The 19,928-nt window shown below is 45.2% G+C and overlaps 1 protein-coding gene across 1 annotated transcript in view; it reads left to right on the forward strand.

The window, feature by feature from the left end:
- The window catches only part of TRPC4AP (transient receptor potential cation channel subfamily C member 4 associated protein), a 70,377-nt gene that overhangs the window by 12,794 nt on the left and 37,655 nt on the right, over window positions 1-19,928 (forward strand). The window contains exons 2-3 of the mRNA XM_073309576.1: window positions 12,554-12,682; window positions 12,969-13,085. Coding sequence (XP_073165677.1) covers window positions 12,554-12,682; window positions 12,969-13,085 — 246 coding nt within the window. The remainder of the gene's footprint in view (window positions 1-12,553; window positions 12,683-12,968; window positions 13,086-19,928) is intronic.

The following is a 19,928-nucleotide window of genomic DNA, read 5'->3' on the forward strand; positions in this document are numbered from 1 at the left end:
AGCTTTTGTGGGATGAAGTGAGCTGTAGCTCACGAAAGTTTATGCTCAGATAAATTTGTTAGTCTCTAAGGTGCCACAAGTACTCTTTTTCTTTTTGTTCCCTTTTTGTTTTCTCTTTCATCTTTCTTCATTTCCTTGTCTTTGTCCCTTCCCAGGATCATGTCAGGTTTCTGCTATTAAGTGAAACTGCCCTATTTGCGCAGGAGAACTGAAACATTTGCAAAGCTAAAGGAATCTCCTTAGCTGTATCTACTTTGCTGAGTATCTTCCATGCTTTACAGTAACACTAAATATTCTTGGACAGAAGTGGTTTGGGGCCTAACACTATTAACCATACTGAGAAGTATACTTTGTCTTACCATATGTAAACTGAATTGTAATTACAAATATTTAATAATAATTAGCATTACAGAGTTTATTGCCAGTGTGTCACCCTTTTATTAAAGAAAATAATAATTTGTTTCATTGGTGTCATGGAGTATCCAGCCAGTGTCACAAACTCTAGATTCCTGGCATAGCTGCCCTAGCAGTTAGCTCAGACATGCCAGTTACACTTGAGTGTTCTTTATTCATGGTGAAAATACTCCTCTTTCATGCTGCTGTGCTGAGCTTGACTGAATATGTGATTCTCAAATGTAAACTGTCTACCTCAATCCCTCCTTTCAGCAACAAATTCACCATCAGATTGTAACTTTTAAAAATAGGTTACCATGAGGTCTATTGGACTTCTGCGAAGCAATCACAGTGTACAGGCATAATGTATTTTTTTAAAATAAAGTTTGTCCCCTCAAAAGAAAGTGAGCTCTTGTCATTGTTCAATGTGTAATGTTCCCTCTTAGGTTACTGTTTTCAAATTTGTCCCTCATACATGTTGAAACTCTTTTCTTCCTAGCTTACTTCTATGCTAGTATCCACTCATGTCAGGCTTCTTGGAAGTACAGTACAGACCCGTTTACGCTTGGATGTCGGGAGTCAAGCAGTCACGACCACGTGTTAATGGACCGCGGGTTAAGAGGGCCATGCTGAAAAAAGAGTCTCTGATTCACTTAGAAAAAACAGTTATTTTCTGCTCTTTCTGGCTCGCATTTTTTTTTCTTTCTTATGAAGTCTGTCATTTGCCACAGATGAATGATTTCGATATTTCCGCATTTTGCTCCTCCACAAATCTTACAATAGTTTCTACAGCACTACCGGCTTCTGTGGGTGAAATTTTGACTTTTTCAACGACATCCTTGCCATCACTTTCGCAGTCTGACGTAGCCTCGCAGCCCATTAATGTTTCTTCCTCAGACAGAAATTCTGAAGTCAGGCAATCTTCATCCATCTTCAGCCACTCACTCGGTAATGATTTCTAGCCATGTATCCAAACTAAAATCTTTTATCATTGGAAAGAAAATTTTACCTTTATCCTCTTTTGTCGTGTTCGTGTTTGTAGGATGTCTTCTGAAAATCCTTCGAAGTCTGGCTCTGAATCGATGCCACTGCTGGAGTTTTCCGAGTCTGAGCCGTCTTTGATGGGAAAGGCATCGCCGAGAGCCTTCATCCAGCAGTTTTCAATGAACTTTTGTTTTACTCCTTCCCAAACTTTAACTAAACAAATAATTTCCTTCATGTTTAACTGTTTCAGGAATTCAGAAATGCCTGAAGACGTGCATGACACGATTGCCGGAATCCGCTCCCGTCGATAATTGTTCTTAAAATTGTGAATAATGCCCTGGTCTAAAGGTTGAATTTTTGATGTTGTGTTGAATGGTAGATATAGCACTCGAATTTTTCCATCGCTCGATACCAGTGATTCAGCTGGAGGATGGGCTGGACAATTGTCAAGTAGCAAAAGTGCTTTGGCTTCAAGTTTCTTCAACCGCAGATACTTACGAACAGCTGGAACAAAGCTGTTGTGGAACCAGTCATCCAATCATTTTTGCTGTTAGCGTATATTACTGGCAGTTTGGATCTATTGAGTTGATTAAAGCAGTGAGGGTTATGAAAGTGGCCAATGAGAAGGGGGCAAGCTTATGGCTGCCTGTCTTATTACTACAAAAAGGAAGAGTCACACAATCTTTTATCTTTTTAAATCCAGCTGTTTTCTGTGTCTCATAATTAAAGGCTAAAGTCTTGTCAGGTAGCAGTTTTGCAAATAAAGATGTTTCATCTCAACTATAAAGTTCTTCGTGGTAGTCTTCATTTTGTAAAATAGATTTTAACTCTGCGGGAAATGCGTTGGCGGCCGATTCATCGGTTGATCGGCTTTCTCCAGAAATAGATTACTGCGCTATGCCATGACGCTTTTTAAAATGACTTATAAACCGCTTGCTGGCTTGGAATGATTCATCCCCCGTTAAATTTCCAAATTTTGTCACTTGGGCTTGAAGAATTGGCCCACTTAGTGGCATTCCTTTCAGCCTTTCCCGAGCAAACCCTGTGCACATGGCTTTGTCTATTGTGGGTTTCGCTGAATAGCGCACAGGTTTTCGCTTAAGCCCCGCGGCCGAATCGATATTTTGTACAAAGCCATTCAGTTTAGATTAGTTTTTTAGCCATTCTCGGAGAGTAGATTCGGCAGTCCCAATATCTTTTGAAACTTTGACCTGGGTTTCTCCGCTACTTACTTGATCTATTGCAGCTAGCTTTTCTTCTACCGTGTAGGAACGCTGATGCTTTCCCTCTGCCATTATGCAGTATTAGGCCTAGGGTTAAAATTTTCTAATGTAGTGTGTGTGTGTGTGTGTGTATATATATATTTCTAGCGTGACCATGACTAAGCGTGCGTGATATGTCTTTACCAATATCGGTAAAGATGTACAACACATTTCCGCTCTGTACTTCCTGTCGATTTCTATGTCCGTGAGTTAGTGAGCAAATCTGTAGAGCTACATAGCAAGTTCCTGTACCGCGTATTAACGAGTCTCGCGTGTTAAATAGGTAGCACTGGGAAGCATGGCGCTACCGTGCGATAAGCAGATTCGCGTGTAAACGTGTCTGTATTGTAGCTCTCGCGCAGCTCTGATATACTAGTTAACTAAATTTAGAGCTTGAAAGCCATGAAATGTAAGCCTCTTGAACAAGCTTCTTACCTTGGGTTAAGTACTTCAGTGAGAAAGGAGCCCTACTGTGGGGGTGGGGGGGATCTACAGGATCGAATGCCTGTCGGATTTCTAATTAGAGATGGAATTTTTTCTATCTCAGGAGCTTCAGTTCAGCTTGACAAGATTTTGTTTTGTCTGAAGAGCATGCTGGGTAAGTGCTGTCAGTGTGCTTGGCACTGTACTGTGTATACAGATGGAGACAAGGTTTCCGCCCAAAGGAGCTCAAGCCTAAATTAGATGCTGACAATAGGGCAAGGTGGAAAGCAAAAATTCTTATTTGTGAATCAAAGCCAAATGCTGAAACCTCGGTGTTGTGCATCAGTATGAACCAACACCTTTTGGAATTTTTTTGTGAAAACAAGGGACTCCTGTCCTTGAATATCCATAGGCCAGTGGTTAAGTCCCTAACCTGGGATGTGGGAGACCCAGGTTCAGCTCCCTGCTTTACCTGATGCTTTTCCTGATTCAGAGACTGGTCTTGTGTCTGGGTCTCCCACATTGCAGGTGAATGCCTCAACCACAGAACTAGTGGCTATTCTGGGGTGGGTGTCTCAGATGTTGACCAAAATTCCATCTTGGAGCAGAGAAACAGGTATTTCACTTCTGGCGAATCAGCATTCTCTGATGGAAAAGAACATTTTGTTAAAATTGCTGACCAGATGTAGCTGATAAGTGTTGTACTTGATATGAAAGCTCAAGCTTCAAGAGGGGCTGTATGCACATGCGTGCATAGTATGTATTCTAAATTCAGTGGATTGTTTGTTGAATGATGGGCCTCGGGTACAATTAAACAATAAAATCCAAAATGTTCCTGCTTGAGACATGTCTGTGTTCACTGGAAGAACAGATGAAAGCAATACAGTCCCATCCCTAGGGAAAGTCTGGTAGTCATAGCCTGGAACTTCTGTTTATCTTAATCTGTCAATGGTCCCCAAACTTTTTTGGTCATGGGGGCGCGCCCCCCCCCCCATTACTTGGCCCGTGCCCCTGCCTGCCAGGGGCCAGGAGCTGGGGGCTGCGGCTGGGAGCAAGGGGCCACTGTCGGGACCGGAACTGGGGCTGGGGCCAGGGGGCTGGAAGTGGGACCAGAGCTTGGGCTGGGGACAGGGGGCTGAGGGCAGAGCGGGGCTGGGTGTTGCTCCATCCCCGCCCCCTGTGGGGGCTGGTCCAGGCTCTGTTGTGTGCCCCCCCCCCAACATTCCTCCATGCCCCACAGTTTGGGGACTGCTGGTCTATGGTGATGTCCAAGAGGCTACATTTCTAGGATAAAGAGACTCCAGAGTGTTTTGAAATGTGGTGGTGGACTCTGCCTGGGTATGAATGTTCTCTGATTACAATAGGTGTGCCATTGTTCTGTAAGCATTTCTCAGCAGGTTCTCCTGCAGCGGATTGCCCATCTAACTCAACACAACAGGGGCAAACTTCATTGTGGAATTCTCAGTCTAAATTTTGCATGAATGTGCAGGGGATGAAGGAGGGTAGAATAATCCTACCGAAGAACCCCTTTTCTTTGGGTGAGAGGTTGTCTCCCTTTTCAGTGCCCCATATCATGCTGATCCTTCTTACAGAAGGAGGCTGGACGTGGTTTTGTTGGTGCCATTCATGAGCTGGCCAAAGGTGCACTGTCTGTGAAAGGAGTATCGTGGGGATAAACAGTCATCTCCCTATGAGTTAATGGAGCCATCTTTTCCTTTCCAGGAAGATTAGCAAAGGTGTATTCTGCAGTTCCTGAAGCCCTCAGATGGATTTCAGACCTATTAACTTATAAATGTTGCTATTTCCGTATAAAAGAAGAAGACTGAAGCCATGCATAGAGATGGATATCTTAAGCTATGTCTACGGTTAGGGCATGTCTACACTACAATCTTAAATTGACCTAAGTTAGGTTGACCTATAGCCACCACAGTAATAACTGTGGTGGCTGATGTACACACTGCCCTCTTTCTGTTGGTGGGGCGCATCCTCACGAGGAGCTCTTCCACCAACTGAAGAGGGGCAGTGTGGGGGGCTGAGAGCCAGGGCTCTGAGCTCTGCGCAGCTACCCACCACGAACCCAGCTGCCATCTGGGGCTTCTTGCCTTCCCACTTGCAGGTGGGGGGAGGAGGGGGGAAGGGAGGAAGCTGCCTGGGGCTTCCCGCTCCCAGCTGGGAAGTGGGGAGCTACGCTCTGAGTCCAGTCAGCTGCTGTGCTCCCAGCAGGGAAGCTGAGAGCTGGGCTTTGAGCCTGGAGTCTTGATACAGCTGGGGGGGTGGGGGGGGGAAGCAGAGCTCCAAGCCGGGACTTGGGGTGGGGGCAGCCCAAGCTGGGAGCCTGGGTGGTAGCCTGGTTTGGAGCGAAGACCCGGCAGTAACCCAGCTGGGGAGCAGGACTTGTCAATTTTGGCTTTCTTGCCAACAGCGAATGTAAATAATGCAGCGTTTACGTTGACACTGTGTCGCCCTAACTACACCAACATAAGCCCTATGCCTGCCAGTGTAGTAGGGCACTGACATCAGCGGGAGCAAGGCTGTAGTGTGTACAGTGACATAGGTCAACATAAGCTGCCTTGTCAACCTAACTGTAGTGTAAAACCAGGCCTTATACCAATGCGGTGTCACAGCCGCAGTGTTGCAGTGTAGACATTCATTACAACAATGGAAGGGGGTTCTCCTGTTATCGTTAATCCGCCTCCCTGAGAGGTGGTAGCTAGGTTCATAGAATATCAGGGTTGGAAGGGACCTCAGGAGGTCATCTAGTCCAACCCCCTGCTCAAAGCAGGACCAATCCCCAACTAAATCATCCCAGCCAGGGCTTCGTCAAGCCTGACCTTAAAAATATCTAAGGAAGGAGATTCCACCACCTCCCTAGGTAATGCATTCCAGTGTTTCACCACCCTCCTAGTGAAAAAGTTTTTCTTAATATCCAACCTAAACCTCCCCCAATGCAAATTGAGACCATTACTCCTTGTTCTTTCATCAGCTACCACTGAGAACAGTCTAGATCCATCCTCTTTGGAACCCCCTTTCAGGTAGTGGAAAGCAGCTACCAAATCCCCCCTCATTCTTATCTTCCGCAGACTAAACAATCCCAGTTCCCTCAGCCTCTCCTCATAAGTCATGTGTTCCAGTCCCCTAATCATTTTTGTTGCCCTCCTCTGGACTCTTTCCAATTTTTCCACATCCTTCTTGTAGTGTGGGGCCCAAAACTGGACACAGTACTCCAGATGAGGCCTCACCAATGTCGAATAGAGGGGAATGATCACGTCTCTCGATCTGCTGGCAATGCCCCTACATACACATCCCAAAATGCCATTGGCCTTCTTGGCAACAATGGTTGATGGAAGATTTCTTCTGTCATCACTGCGTTGTCTGCACCAGGAGTTAGGTTGGCGTAATTACATTGCTCAGGGATGTGGCTGGGTTGACGTAACTCCTTAGTATAAATTTAGCCTTAGATTATAGAGAGCTGGGAAGGGAGGTTCAGGAAGTATTTGAGTGGCAATTACCTGGTTGTAATTACCTTACACAGGGTAAGCCTCTGCCCCACAGCAGTGTTGTGAGATCCGCATAGCTTGTGAGCCGAAACCTTTCTACTAACAATTTTGCGGGCATGCAGCTTCCAACACTCAAAGTTTCAGCAAGTCTCAGGAATTAGCTGCTTCGTTTTGTACTGTTCTTCCTATCTAATGTATTATGGGTCGTGCTGGTAGCGACACCTCTAGTTAAGGTTGTCTAGCATTTTCCATTGTAAGACCATGTTTTCAGTTGCTTAAACTTAGCCAAACTTAATGTTTGGGCTGAAATTTTTCATACCAGATGTCTGCTTCAGGCTGAATTTTGTTGGAAAACTTCAGCAAAAACAGTTCAGCTTTTTTCTCACAATGAGGTTAGGAAAAAACATCTTACAACCATTTTGTTGAGAAGCTCTAGCTTCGTCACAGAAAACTTGAAATTTGGCAAGGGTATCAGTAGGAATATTTCTGTAGTGTCTAGGATGGGCACATGGAGACTTGGCAAACTTGTACCAGGATGAGGCTGTTTAGGGTATTACTTTTAGCTGCCTCTTTCTGGTCACAGGCTTGCAGCAGTGTTGCAAAATATATAGTCTTGGATGACTAAGCCAGATTCTTATTAAACAGAAGGCAGAAGGAGAGAGAGAGAAAAGAGAAGAAATAAGGTTGGGAAGGAAAAGGACGGCGGGAGGGAATGAAATCTCACATCCCAGGTAGTAGTTGGATTTCAGCCAGAGCTGGCAGAGGTGGCAATGTCACCTGGGTCCTCTTTCTGGCCTGGTCTGGTCAGGACATCCTTCAGGATGAGGATAACAAGGCCTGGGGTCTCAAGAGATGGTGGGGGTGTAAGTCATGATGGTGAAGCTCACTCCAGTAGCCAATTTTTCTCCCCAAAGTCTTTCTTTTGGGTCCTTAAAGGGAGTGATGGGTGGAATAGCCCATTCCACTTACTATGGTGTCCACCAGTTAGGCCTAATTTCTGACACACTAGTTTTGGTTTACTGATTTCTGTTTCTACACTTCTCTTGTTTTCCATAAAACAGTCCTTGAGTTATAGCTGTAGGCCTTTTTTGTTTGGACTAATTCAGTTTTTCTGTCTTGCTTTTTCACTTTTTCCCATCAACATTTGTTGTTATAGGTGGTTATGACATTTTATGAATGTATACTCCTCACGGCTGAGCTCACAATTAGGGCAAATTTATAGGCCCAGTTATCACAACATGCCCAGGTCAGTGGGAGCACTCATGGTAGTAAAGTTAATCATATGCATAAGGGTTAGCAGGTTGGAAGCCTCTGAACACAGTCCATCCTGTGAATTGAATGAGACAGGTGCTGTGGGGGAAAAATAGACTACGATCCTGTAATTAGAGTGTATCATAATGCATACACACAAGGGAGTCAAATGAAGGTTGCATGGGAAACCTTAATTCTGGCATTTCGTAACTTGAGTGCTTGAATTAGCAACTGTAATGTTCTTTTTATGGTAAATTTTAATGTTTTTTGTATGTAAAAATTTTAGTGTCTGTCGTAGTATGGAAGTGCTCAATACAGTAATTTAGATTTGCAAGGTGTAATTCACAGACCACATTGCGGTGGATGATACTGAGTCCTCCGCTTCCAGGTTCTAGGAAGCTTTGCTTCCTACTCTTTTTTGTGACTAGTTCCTTCTTGGTAATGGCAGGGGGGCTCTGGAAACTCTCTTAAAAACAGCTGGTAGTATTGAGTTGAGTAAAGGTTCTTTCCATTCCAGACTCTCCAGCAAGTGCTCTTTGTTGTGGCATATACTTCTCCTGGAATTGAGAGACTTAGAAATGAGAATCTGTAGAAGTTTTCGCACGGTGAGTGCATTTGGTGCAGTTTATATATGCTTTCGAGCATCCATTGCCCCCACTCTTCAGGTCCTAGTTTGTGAGATACCTAAACGCTGTTGAAATCCTTCCATCTTTTTCCAATTTAAGTTGGGAGATCTTTGGTGTTTTCCTGGTGTCTAATTTTGGGGCACTGCCCCTGTTAAAAAAAAACCCTCACAGCCTGCCAAGAACTTCCCCTCCCTGCTCCATCCACTCAGGAAGTAGTCCACCCTGGGGAAGATCTGTATTTTCTCTGCTGCTATGCATCCCAACTGGAATCTGCATCAAACTGCATTCAGAATCTTCATAGACTTTCAAGATTAAGGAGATAGGGTTATCTCCAATTCTTCCCCGCCCCCCTTCCATTTCTGGTTTGTTGGGATTAAGGTCTTTATATAAGACTCAATTTTTGACAGCACTCTTCTATTTTGAACTAGCTACTACACAATACTGTAAATTGACTCAAGTGTAGCGGGTTACAATGCTCTTTAGGCTTTCCTACAAAGGAAAGTTGACACTGTTGGTACCAACCAACACTGTCCAGCCTCTTGTTGTTGAGTGTCGTCCCTCCTGCCATAACTAGCAAAAAGGAACTACTAAGAAAAGAAGCTTATATCCCTGAACAAATTTGATTTCATAAGCAGGCCCTTTTTCTACTCCTTGAAGTGCAATTAATGCTCAGTCTTGCGCAATGGGGACAGGAGCATGTTGGTGACTCACTAAAGAAAGGTTTCAGAGTAGCAGCCGTGTTCGTCTGTATTCGCAAAAAGAAAAGGAGTACGCGTGGCACCTTAGAGATTAACCAATTTATTTGAGCATAAGCTTTCGTGAGCTACAGCTCACTTCATCGGATGCATAAAAGTGGAAAATGCTGTGAGGATGTTTTTATACACACAGACCATGAAAAAATGGGTGTTTATCACTTCAAATAGCTTATAAGATAAGCTATTACCAGCAGGAGAGTGGGGTGGAGGGGGAGAAAACCTTTTGAAGTGATAAACACCCATTTTTTCATGGTCTGTGTATAAAAACATCCTCACTGCATTTTCCACTTTTATGCATCCGATGAAGTGAGCTGTAGCTCACGAAAGCTTATGCTCAAATAAATTGGTTAGTCTCTAAGGTGCCACAAGTACTCCTTTTCTTTTCACTAAAGAAAGAGAGCAATGTATAGATAGAGGTATAAGATATTGCTACCCTCATTAAAACAACAGCTTAGAATCTGGGACTCTACCACAGTATTCAAATGGGTCATGAAAAGCACTAACTTACTAGAGGGTTGAATACGTAATTGCTTATATAGGCCAAGCTGTACAGCCAGCTGGGCCCTTTCCCCCACTATAGCAAGGCCCCTCTTTCTCTGGTCAGAACCCTATTGTTGTTGGTGTTAGTGAAAATCAAAACCCCTGGTTTTTGTGGCAATAGGCTTTTCTGGTTTTCTCTCTTGTCTCTCCCCCAACCCCCATCAAAATCAACAGTTCTGCCCTTTCATGCCTGAAACTTTTGAAAATTGCATCTGATTAATTCCAAAGTTATTGCGTTGCATACAAACAGAAATGCCATTGAGTTGAGTGTAGGGCATTGCTTTTCTGGCCTACCACTTTAGGATTTGTGGACTGGTGACTTTGAAGGACTGCTGACAGAGTGATCTGAGGGGCCTCTGACTTTGGAATTCATTTTCCAGTGGTCCTTCTGCCAGTAAACCAGTCCATAACAGCCTAATTCTGTTAACCTAGGTTTGCTGCAAAGTCCATCTTTTTTTCTGAGCTTTTGGAGAGGCAGGGGTATGCTAAGGGCCGTCTCTTGGGCACAGTGTGGGTGTTGGGTATCTTGTCTCACTGGTTTTGGGAAGGATGCTGGGTTTACTGTTTTGGGTACTAGTTGGAGTATGTATGTTAAACGTAGGTCAAAGGTGCCTAGAGCCTTTGATAGGTGTCTTTAAATGTATCTCAGACTAAATATTGAGTCATAAACTAATGCCAGGAACTTACTGTAACAATTGTTTTAAGGAATTTTGAGCATCACCTGGGATGGTTTTAAATTTCTCTCGTGACCTCTCATTGTTTTCTATCTAGTTTATCTGAAGAGCCCTGCAAATCCGCAGATACCCGCATACGCGGACCATTTTTGCAGATAGTGGATCGGATGCGGATACAACCACGCAGGGCTCTTCTCCCTGGCGGCGACTTGGGCAGCCCAGGGGGCACAAAGTGCTTGGGGCCAACAGCCAGTGGCTGGGCGGCAGGTCAGAGTCGGGGCTCTCCAGCACTTGTTCGCTGCGCTGCTTCCTGTCCAGCAGCTCGAGCCCCTCGGGCAGCGCCAGCGTCCCCACCAGGGCCCGGCCCGGCAACATTGGACGTGCTCCCAGTCCAGGGCCCAGCCTGCCAGCTCCTAGCCACAGGGATTGGAGAGGGCAGGGCCCCAACACCTCACTCCTCTGTCCCACTGTGATGCAACACAGCGCTGCTGCTGTGTGTTGCTCGCAAGCTCCCAGGAACAGCATGTGATGCAATGCCCCTTCCACCCAGCCCTCCCTCCACGCTGTCCTGTCTCCTCGAGACCCCGCCCCTGTGCTGCCCCTTACTCCCAGTCCCCACCCTCTTGATGCCTCTTTCCTTCAAGACCCCGCCCCCCCCATCCCCCTCATTCGCTAGTGCTTGAAACAGCTTGTTGCTGCTGGGTGCAGATGTGGATACAGGTAAAATACTGCGGATCCATATTTTTGTATCTGTGCAGGGCTCTATTTATCTGAATCCTCTCTCTCCCACTCTTGAATTTCAGCGTAAATTTAGCAGCCTCTTCTTTATTTTGTGAAAGCAGCTTGAAATTTCCGCTCTGTATGTGTTAATGAGTCTAGCATTCAGTAGCTCATGTTCCCTTGAATTCTTCTGGGGAGAGGGTGAATCAAAGGCAGTATGGTAACTGATAATCTTTTAAGCACAGAGGGCATTTAATTTAATTTTTCATTGGATTGTTTTTGTCACTTTTCTTGCCCGATGACTAGAAAACCTCTCGTAGTTCCACAAAACTTCAGTAGTTTGTTTACATCTTCACTATGAATCTTTTGCTGTAGTTATCTGCAAAGCGATCTGTCCTGTGTTGCTTCTGACATTAAAAACAGTTGTTTGTATCCACAATCAAGGGGAGCCTTATGATATCAGATTTCAAACAAGACTAAAGAAAACCTATACAAATAGAAAGGACCTTCCAGCGGCAAGAATTTAGCTTCACTGTTTCAGGCTACCTCTAAAGTCACTGACCTTCTTTTCCTATTTGTCTCCCTGGCTGTCGATCCTCCCACCTATTGAGCCAAGGCTATTGAGTACAATGCTCAAAGCAGTGTTGGTACATCATTTTGGAGGGAACTTCCAAAGTTTTGAGGAAGTGTGGATCACTTCAGCTAAAGAGGTGGTGGGGACTTTTGGGAAGTATTTATTCTTCCTTGTTACTTGCTGTTGGTAGAGCCTTTATGTCTAATTTTATTTTAACTCCAACCTTCTCTCCACTTCGCTGGGCCAGTGTAATTCCTGAAAGAGGAAACAGGAGCTGCTTATGATGCTGGCTTTACTAATCTCACAGGGAGAAATATGAACTTACTAAATGTAATGGAACTACTGAGATTTTATAGACAATATCATAAGTGTGGAAAGAAATATTTAATATACTAAGTGACACCCTTGCACAAAGATCTCTCATCCTGTAATGCCTACAACACCTTGGCAAACCAGTATGAACCCTTTCAGGATCAGTAAGATTATTCAGACGCTGGTCCTGGACCAGTGGTTTGAGAGGCGAAATGCTGATCTCTACTATTGGGTCTTCTGGTACGGATGTTCTCTTGCTCTGTTTGTGCTGGAATAATCTTATTTGGTACCCAAATATAGATTCTTGTTTTCTCCTTTTTATGGTTTATTTACCTTAAAATTAGAGAACCCCTTCAATTATTCCTTTGTTTGTGTTGTATGGAAACGTTCAGTGGTTAAAATGGAGTAAAATAAGCGAGAGCTCACCAAATTTGGGAGCATAACAATGGTGAGTCATGAGCTTACCTGATGGTGGCATGCAGTATGGGGAAGGGGTAAGCAAATGTTAGTCTGAAAGCCAATGGTATTCTCCCTTGTCGTAGATCACTGAGGCCTTGTTAAAGGAAAGGGATAAACAAGCAAAATGGAATGGAATTCCCCTGCTGTTGCAGAAACTATATGAGAACAGCCATCCGAACAGCGACTTCTCTCAGTGCCAAAGCATCCTCAAGGTAATCTATACTCAGTCACTGACTCTACTGAAATACCACCCTGCTTCTTGGAAGCCAGTCTCTTCAACTGTTGCATGTTGGGAAACTTGACTTCATGCAGTTGTAGCTTCAGTCCTTGAAATCGGGCATATGGAGTAATGCCCATCTGTGAAGTGGAATAAATAAAGAGGCATGTAATCACAACTAGGCATCAGATGATCATCCAGTTATTCTAGGGCAGTTACAGAAATTGTACATTGCTAGTGTTTTGACTGAATGTGGTGGTGGCATTTTTTTTTCTTCTCAGGAAATTTCTCCACTTCTCTCAATGGAGGCCATGGCGTTTGTCACGGAAGATAGAAAAGCTGCTCAAGAATCCACTTTCCCAAACACCTACACATTTGATTTGTTTGGAGGAGTAGATGTAAGTGTTTGGGGTTTTTGTTAACCGTGGCTATAGTTGAGAAACCCTCTGAAGCTTTTAACGAGAGTAAATGGGAAAAGTGTCTTTAAATCAAACAGTTTGGAGGGACTATAAATGCAAATCACATATGATTAGAAGCTTTGGTTGTACTGTCATATATGTTTGATTTCATAAGAGAATCACCACAAGATTACGTCTGCTTTCAGTTTGGTTTGCAAGTACTTTCCAAGATATTACGTGTTCAAAAGCAAGAGACTTTCTTTTCCATGTGGTATAAAAAGATTTGGTGAGTTTCTGTTCGGGCTCTTGGGCACATAACAAAGATGATATTCTTTTACATTGCTGCCTGATATTTCCGTGGGGTTTAAGAAAATTGCTAAATTCTTGGAAATGATAAACAGATACCAGACTAAGTTTAAAAAAAAAAATAGATTTCTGATTACATACATGAATATATATTGTATAACATGAAAAGAAGCAAATATCACTTTAAAAAAGAAAATGCTAACAATACTTTGGATACTTAAAGTTCTGCAACCCCCCCCCAAAAAAAACAAAACAAAAACAAAAACGAAAAACAAAAACCTAATCAAATGGTATTGGGCACTCCTTAAGTGTCTTCTGTCCAAGGATCTCTGTGCTATGTGGTAGGGAAGTGGGGGCAGAATTGGGGATTGAGGCCAGAAGTTCTTGAACAGTGTCCCTATGGATGCTTCACTGTAGGTGTGTTTGTGTCCCTATGCAACTGATCGGACACTACTACTAAAGTTCTCCATTCGACCTGCATGTGCAGTGTCCTCCTTGTGCCCCTCCACAAGGCTAACCAGCACATGGGAGCTAACTCCCTCAGTTCGTTCTCAGCTGCCCCTGGCTAGAGACACAGCAATTAGCAGTTTGTTCATGATCATTAACTTCTTTAACTACTAAAAATGCTAATCTCCTTCAGTCTTAATTGTTTTTTCTCTTTATTTTCTCTTTGAAAACAGAAAAACTGTTTATTTCCCCCCCTTTTTTACTGGGGACCCCTTTTTCTAACAGGATTTGCCCAGCTCACCAGGCTTCAAGAAGTGCCTTTCTTGCAAGGAGGCCATCCCTGTGGCAGAGAAACACTCTCGCTGCATAGGCTGCCTCGGGGGAAAACCACATTCTGCAGAATGTGGGTCTCTGTCAACAATTTAATAAACCCAGGTCTCAAAAGGATAGGGAGTTGACAGAAGATCATCCTGATGGAGACAGCCCTCCAACCTTCTCTGGGTCCATGCCAGGAGTCACCCAGAAGGCATGAGTCTTCCCCCATAGGCCTCAACATCCAGGAACTATGGGTCAAAGAAATCCCCTCTTGTACATCTAAAAAAGAGAGCAGTGAGTCTCCAGAGTGAGCCATGAGCTAGCTGCAAAAGGTCTCCGGCAAGCTTGGTAGTGTCTGCTCCAAGACCATCCAAGCCTGGTACCTATAGCTTACGAGGGTCTGGAGCTGCAGGTACCATAGACACGCTCAAAGACCTGATGGGCACAGGCACCAAGCCCCAACTGTAACAATCGACAAAGATCAGAGGGGTAGCCATGTTAGTCTGGATCTGTGAAAGCGGCAGAGAGTTCTGTGCCACCTTATAGACTAACAGATGTATTGGAGCATAAGCTTTCGTGGGTGAATACCCACTTCTTCAGATGCATTGACAAAAGACAGGATCAGGGAGCACACCAGTAAGAAGACACTTCCAGTACGCACTGTACTTTCAGCGCCATCATCAGTGAGCCAGCAAGCACTGGAGCGTTCGGTGCAGGCAAGATCCCTGACTTCCTCCGTACCACCAACAGCACCGGATCGGTCCGATTCAATTCCAGGGAATTCCAGCACTCAGGAGATGTCAGGATATCTGTTAAACCAGAGTCTCCTCTTCTCAGCACCAAGACTTTGGTACCGAGTCTTCTCCAAGTGTGGGAATCCTCTCCGGTACTCTGCCATGCACCTGCCATTGTATAGTGGCAAATCAGACAGTGAGCCAGAGGAGGTCATCTCCCACCACTCCTCCCATGCTCTCTATGATGCCCATTATCAAGAGGCTCCTCAGGCATACCCTCAGCCTGCTGCACTGCCACCATGATATGGCCAGCCATGGGCACGACCACCAAGCTCTATCCCACCACTTGAGTGGCCCTACTGGGGTCTCTGGGTGGCATATCGCCCCCACACCTCTCAGGCTTCCAGCCTTACCTGTGAGTCCCTGAGACGTTCTCCCTTGGCTATGGCATCCAGAACCTCGGAATGTCCAGAGGAGATTATGGAGGAACAGATATGAGAAGGTTACACCGAGAACTAATATATCTTCCTCCTCTCCAGATGAGACAATCATGCTTCCACCACCATCCTTAGCCAATGATTTCCAGCTCTTCCAGGCCTTGGCAAAAAGGGTAGCAGACATGCTGCAGATACCCCTAGAGGAAGTCAAGAACACTCACCACAAACTCCTTGACATCCTACGCTCTTCCTCGTCCTCCAGAATAGCCTTACCCTTCAGTGAGGCTCTTCTGGATCCTGCAAAAAGTGTATGGTAAACCCCAACATCGGTGATGCCTACTTGTAAACGGGCGGATAAAAAATATTACATTCTGGCTAGGGAGACAGAATTCTTTTTTACCCCGCCCCCAACTCCATTGTTGTGGACCCGGTAAACTCCCAGGGCCGCCAGCACCAAATGAGATCATCCCCTTACAATAGGGATGGGAAATGTTTGGACCTCTTTGGGAGAAAAGCCGATTCCTCTGCCACATTGCAATTTTGAATCACAAATTATCAAGCCTAAACAGCAAAATATGACTGTTAGTTATTGAAAACTCAACACCTTTACTGATCAGCTCCCAGAGTCGCAGCGTGACCAGTTCCGAGCTATCGTCCAGAAGGGGCAGCTAGTGACAACAGCCAAAACAACACTCCAGTCAGCCCTCAATCCAGCTGATAAGTGTCCCGGTCCATCTCTATGGCGGTGGTTATGTGACATGCATCATGGTTACACCTTTTAGGCTTCCCTAAAGAGGTGCAGATGATTGTTGAAGACTTTCCCTTTGAAGGTACCAAGTTCTTTGCTGAAAAGACTGATGCATCCTTGCATACCCGTAAAGATTCCAGGACCACTCTCTGCTCATTAGGGATCTATATGCCTGAACAAAAGAGAAAATTTAGGCCACAGCCCCAACATAAAACCTGTACCTCCCAATACCCAACTCAATGCTTTTTACAAATCTCAAAGAAAGAAATCTAGGTTCTCCAAACGCAATCCATCAGGTCCACAGCCTTCCATGTGACAACCATCCACCTCCATACATGAATTTTGACATGTCGGTCAAGGTGTCGACAAACCATTCCCCTCAACCACTACAGCTGACCAACCTATCCTACCCATTTGACTACCACCTTGCCACGTTCCGCAGCATCTGGGAACATATAACATCAGACCAATGGGTCTTGGAAATAATTTGCAATAGGGGTATTCATCCATTTTACCTACCCCTGTCCCCAACACACTTCTCCATCCATCATTAGGGACCATTCTTACGAGAGTTTACTACAACAAGAAATAGATCACCTCCTCCAGTTAGGAGCCCCAGAACAAGTATCTTGACATCTACGAGGCAAAGAGATTTTTTTTTTCTCTTGCTATTTCATAGTACCCAAGAAGGAAGGAAGGAAGGTTGGAGACCCGTACTAGACATCAGAGCATGCAACAAGTTTGTCAAAGCCCAAAAATTCAAGATGGCCACTCTAGCAACAATTATTCCATCATTGGAACAGGGAGACTGGTTTTCGGCCCTCAACCTTTGGGACACTTATTTCCATATCTCAATCCTACTGTTCCACAGGCTGTTCCTCAGATTTACCCTGGGACAAGACCACTGTCAGTACAGAGTACTCCCCTTTGGAGAATACCGTTGGAGCTGATGATAGCCCGAAGTCTGCTCAGTAGTGGCTGCTCACCTACACTCCTAGGGGATCATGACCTACCCCTACCTGGACGATGGTCTCCTTCAACGAGGCTTGCTGGATTACCAATATTGCAATAGACTTGTTCATGGAACTGGGTCTGAAGATCAATGTCCAGAAATCAACCCTCACCCTGGTACAGCACCTGGAATTCAGAGAGGCCAACCTGGACTCATTACAGACCAAAGCGCTCCTGTCTCAGCAAAGGTTCCTCTCCTTGGCCACATTCATAAACAGTACAAAATAGCCCCCAAATAAATATCAGCCAAATAAATCACCCAAATAAATATCAGCTGGCTCCAACTCTTGGGGCATATGGCAGCCAGCACAGCAGTGATACCTCATGCCAGATTTCATGTGCAGTGTCTCCAGAGTTGTTTCAGCAATGTCTACAGACCAGATAGACAGACAAGACAAACCCCTGTCACTGTCCACCAAGGTCAAAAACTCCCTGGACTGGTGGAAAACCACAGCAAATGTTTGCAAAAAGGAGATCTCTCTGCCAACTTCCCTGTCGTTACTTCTCACCACCAATGCATCCCTTATAGGATGGGGTGCACATCTAAATGACATTACAACACAAGGCAAATGGTCATCTATGGAGATATCCTCCCACATCAACCTCCTCAACCTCAGGGCGGTCAGGAATACCTGCATCCATTTCCTCCCGCTGATCAAGGGAACACACATGAGTCTTAACAGATAACATAGTATGTATATATTACATATATTGACAAGGAGGAGCCAGGTCACCCTCCCTCCACGCAGAAGCATTAAGGTTAGGGAACTGGTGCATTTCCCCCATCACGCCATCAGCGGCCTATCTCCCAGGAACACAAAACTCTATAGTGCACAGTCTGTCGCAAGTTCCCACACGACCATGAATGGGAGATAAAGCCATGACCTATTAAGGCAACGGGGGGGGAGACGGGACCAACCACAAACCTGTTCACTACTTACCTGTACAAGAAATGTCCATGACATTGCTCCAAAGCAGGGATGGGGCAATACGCCCTGTGCAACACTTCTTCTGTGGGACTGGGACCTTCTGTATGCCTTTTCTCAGTTTCCCCTACTATCGAAAGTCCTATTAAAAATAAAATAAGAAGGACCACATGTCATACTGATTGCCCCCACTTGGCTGAGAAGGACTTGGTACCCTTACCTGTCACAACTTGCGATGTGCTCACTGAGCTCTCTCCAGTCCACTCCATGCCTGCTCTTGCCGAACAAAGAACTCACTCTATGTTCCAACCTGAGGATTCTCTGCCTCAAGGCTTGGCTCCTTCATGGTTCCAACACAGAGAAAGCTCCTGCTCGGATGAGGTACAAGAGGTATTACTATGCTTAAAAAAATCCACAACACTCCGTACTCTGCCTGCAAAAGTGGTTCCGGTTTCAGACTTGGTGTAAATCCCAACAAAATTCTCCGACATCTGCTACTCTTCCAAAGTTCCTAGGCTATGTAGTAACTCTTAAAAAAAAATTGAGACTCTCTCAGTTCACTCAGGGTCCACCTAGTGGCTATAGCAGCCTTTCACCAACAAGTAGAGCAGGGCTGGCCAACCTGAGAAGGAGCCAGAGTTTAACAATGTACATTGCCAAAGAGCCACAGTAATAAGTCAGCAGCCCCCCCGTCAGCTCCCCCACCCCGCTCACAGTGCCTCCCACCCACTAACAGCCTCGCTAATCAGCACCTCCTCTTCCCTCCCCGCATCTCCCGATCACCTGTTTTGTGGCATGCAGGAGGCTCGGGGTGGGAGGAGCGAGGGAACTGCAGGATCTGGGGATGGGGCAGGAAGGGGTGGAGTGGGGGCAATGCCTGTTGCAGAGCCAGGGGTTGAGCAGTGAGCACCCCCCAGCACACTGGAAAGTTGGCCGCTGTAGTTCCAGGCCCAGAGTCAGTGCCTATATAAGGAGTCGCATGTGGCTCCGGAGCCGTAGGTTGGCCACCCCTGAAGTAGAGGGATACTCAGTACTATTGCACCCAACCACAAAATGATTCCTTGGGGGGTATAGTAAACCTTTTTCCGCAACCCTGACATCCCACCCCAAAATGGGACCTAAACCTAATGTTGAAAAGCCTGACTAGACCTCCCTTCAAACCCATGGCTACCCATTCTCTTACATACCTGTCAATGAAAACAGCCTTCCTGGTGGTGGTCACCTTGGCTAGGAGAGTAGGAGAAATAGCAGCTCTGATGGCAAATCCCCCCCTCCCCCCCAAGTATTCTTTCAGGACCTGGAGTACTGATGTTTTGTGAAGCTGGTTGACTGGGAACTACTCAGCTTTTCTGATTCTCAGTAACATCCCTACTTCCTGCTCCAATCCAGGAATTTTCTCCTCCAGCATAGCCACCAACTTGAACTTTATGCACAGGAAATCCCTTCCATCTTCAGGCACGAAAGAGAACATGGCACATGTGTAGCAGATCACCGCCACTGTTGAATCACTAAGCAGTTTGAAATGTCAAGTGCAGAACCTGGAAGGAAAGCCTTTCATGGTCCTTCTCTAAACTCCCTCCAAATCTCTCCTGTTAATTACCTTTGCTCACTGTTAAGGAGGAGAATCCTCTTGCTCTAACTAGCATAATCAGTTAAGGAAAACTTTTTTTATCTAAAATTCTTTTTGCTTCCAGTTGTAAGGGCGATAGCTGTGGGTGCTTTCCCGTAGGATTGAAATGATGCTAAAATCTGGTGGGCTAGGCATTACTTCAATCTGTGACCTTGAATATCTGTTAATGGGATCTTGTTTAGGGGTGGAAAAGGGCACTTGGTTCAAAAAACACTTTGGTAAGTTTGAAATACTTCATTTAATATGTTTATTACTTCAGTTCGAAAGGGCCGGATCCCATTGGGCTAAG

This window comes from Lepidochelys kempii, chromosome 13, assembly GCF_965140265.1.
Source record: "Lepidochelys kempii isolate rLepKem1 chromosome 13, rLepKem1.hap2, whole genome shotgun sequence".
Lineage (NCBI taxonomy): Eukaryota > Metazoa > Chordata > Testudines > Cheloniidae > Lepidochelys > Lepidochelys kempii.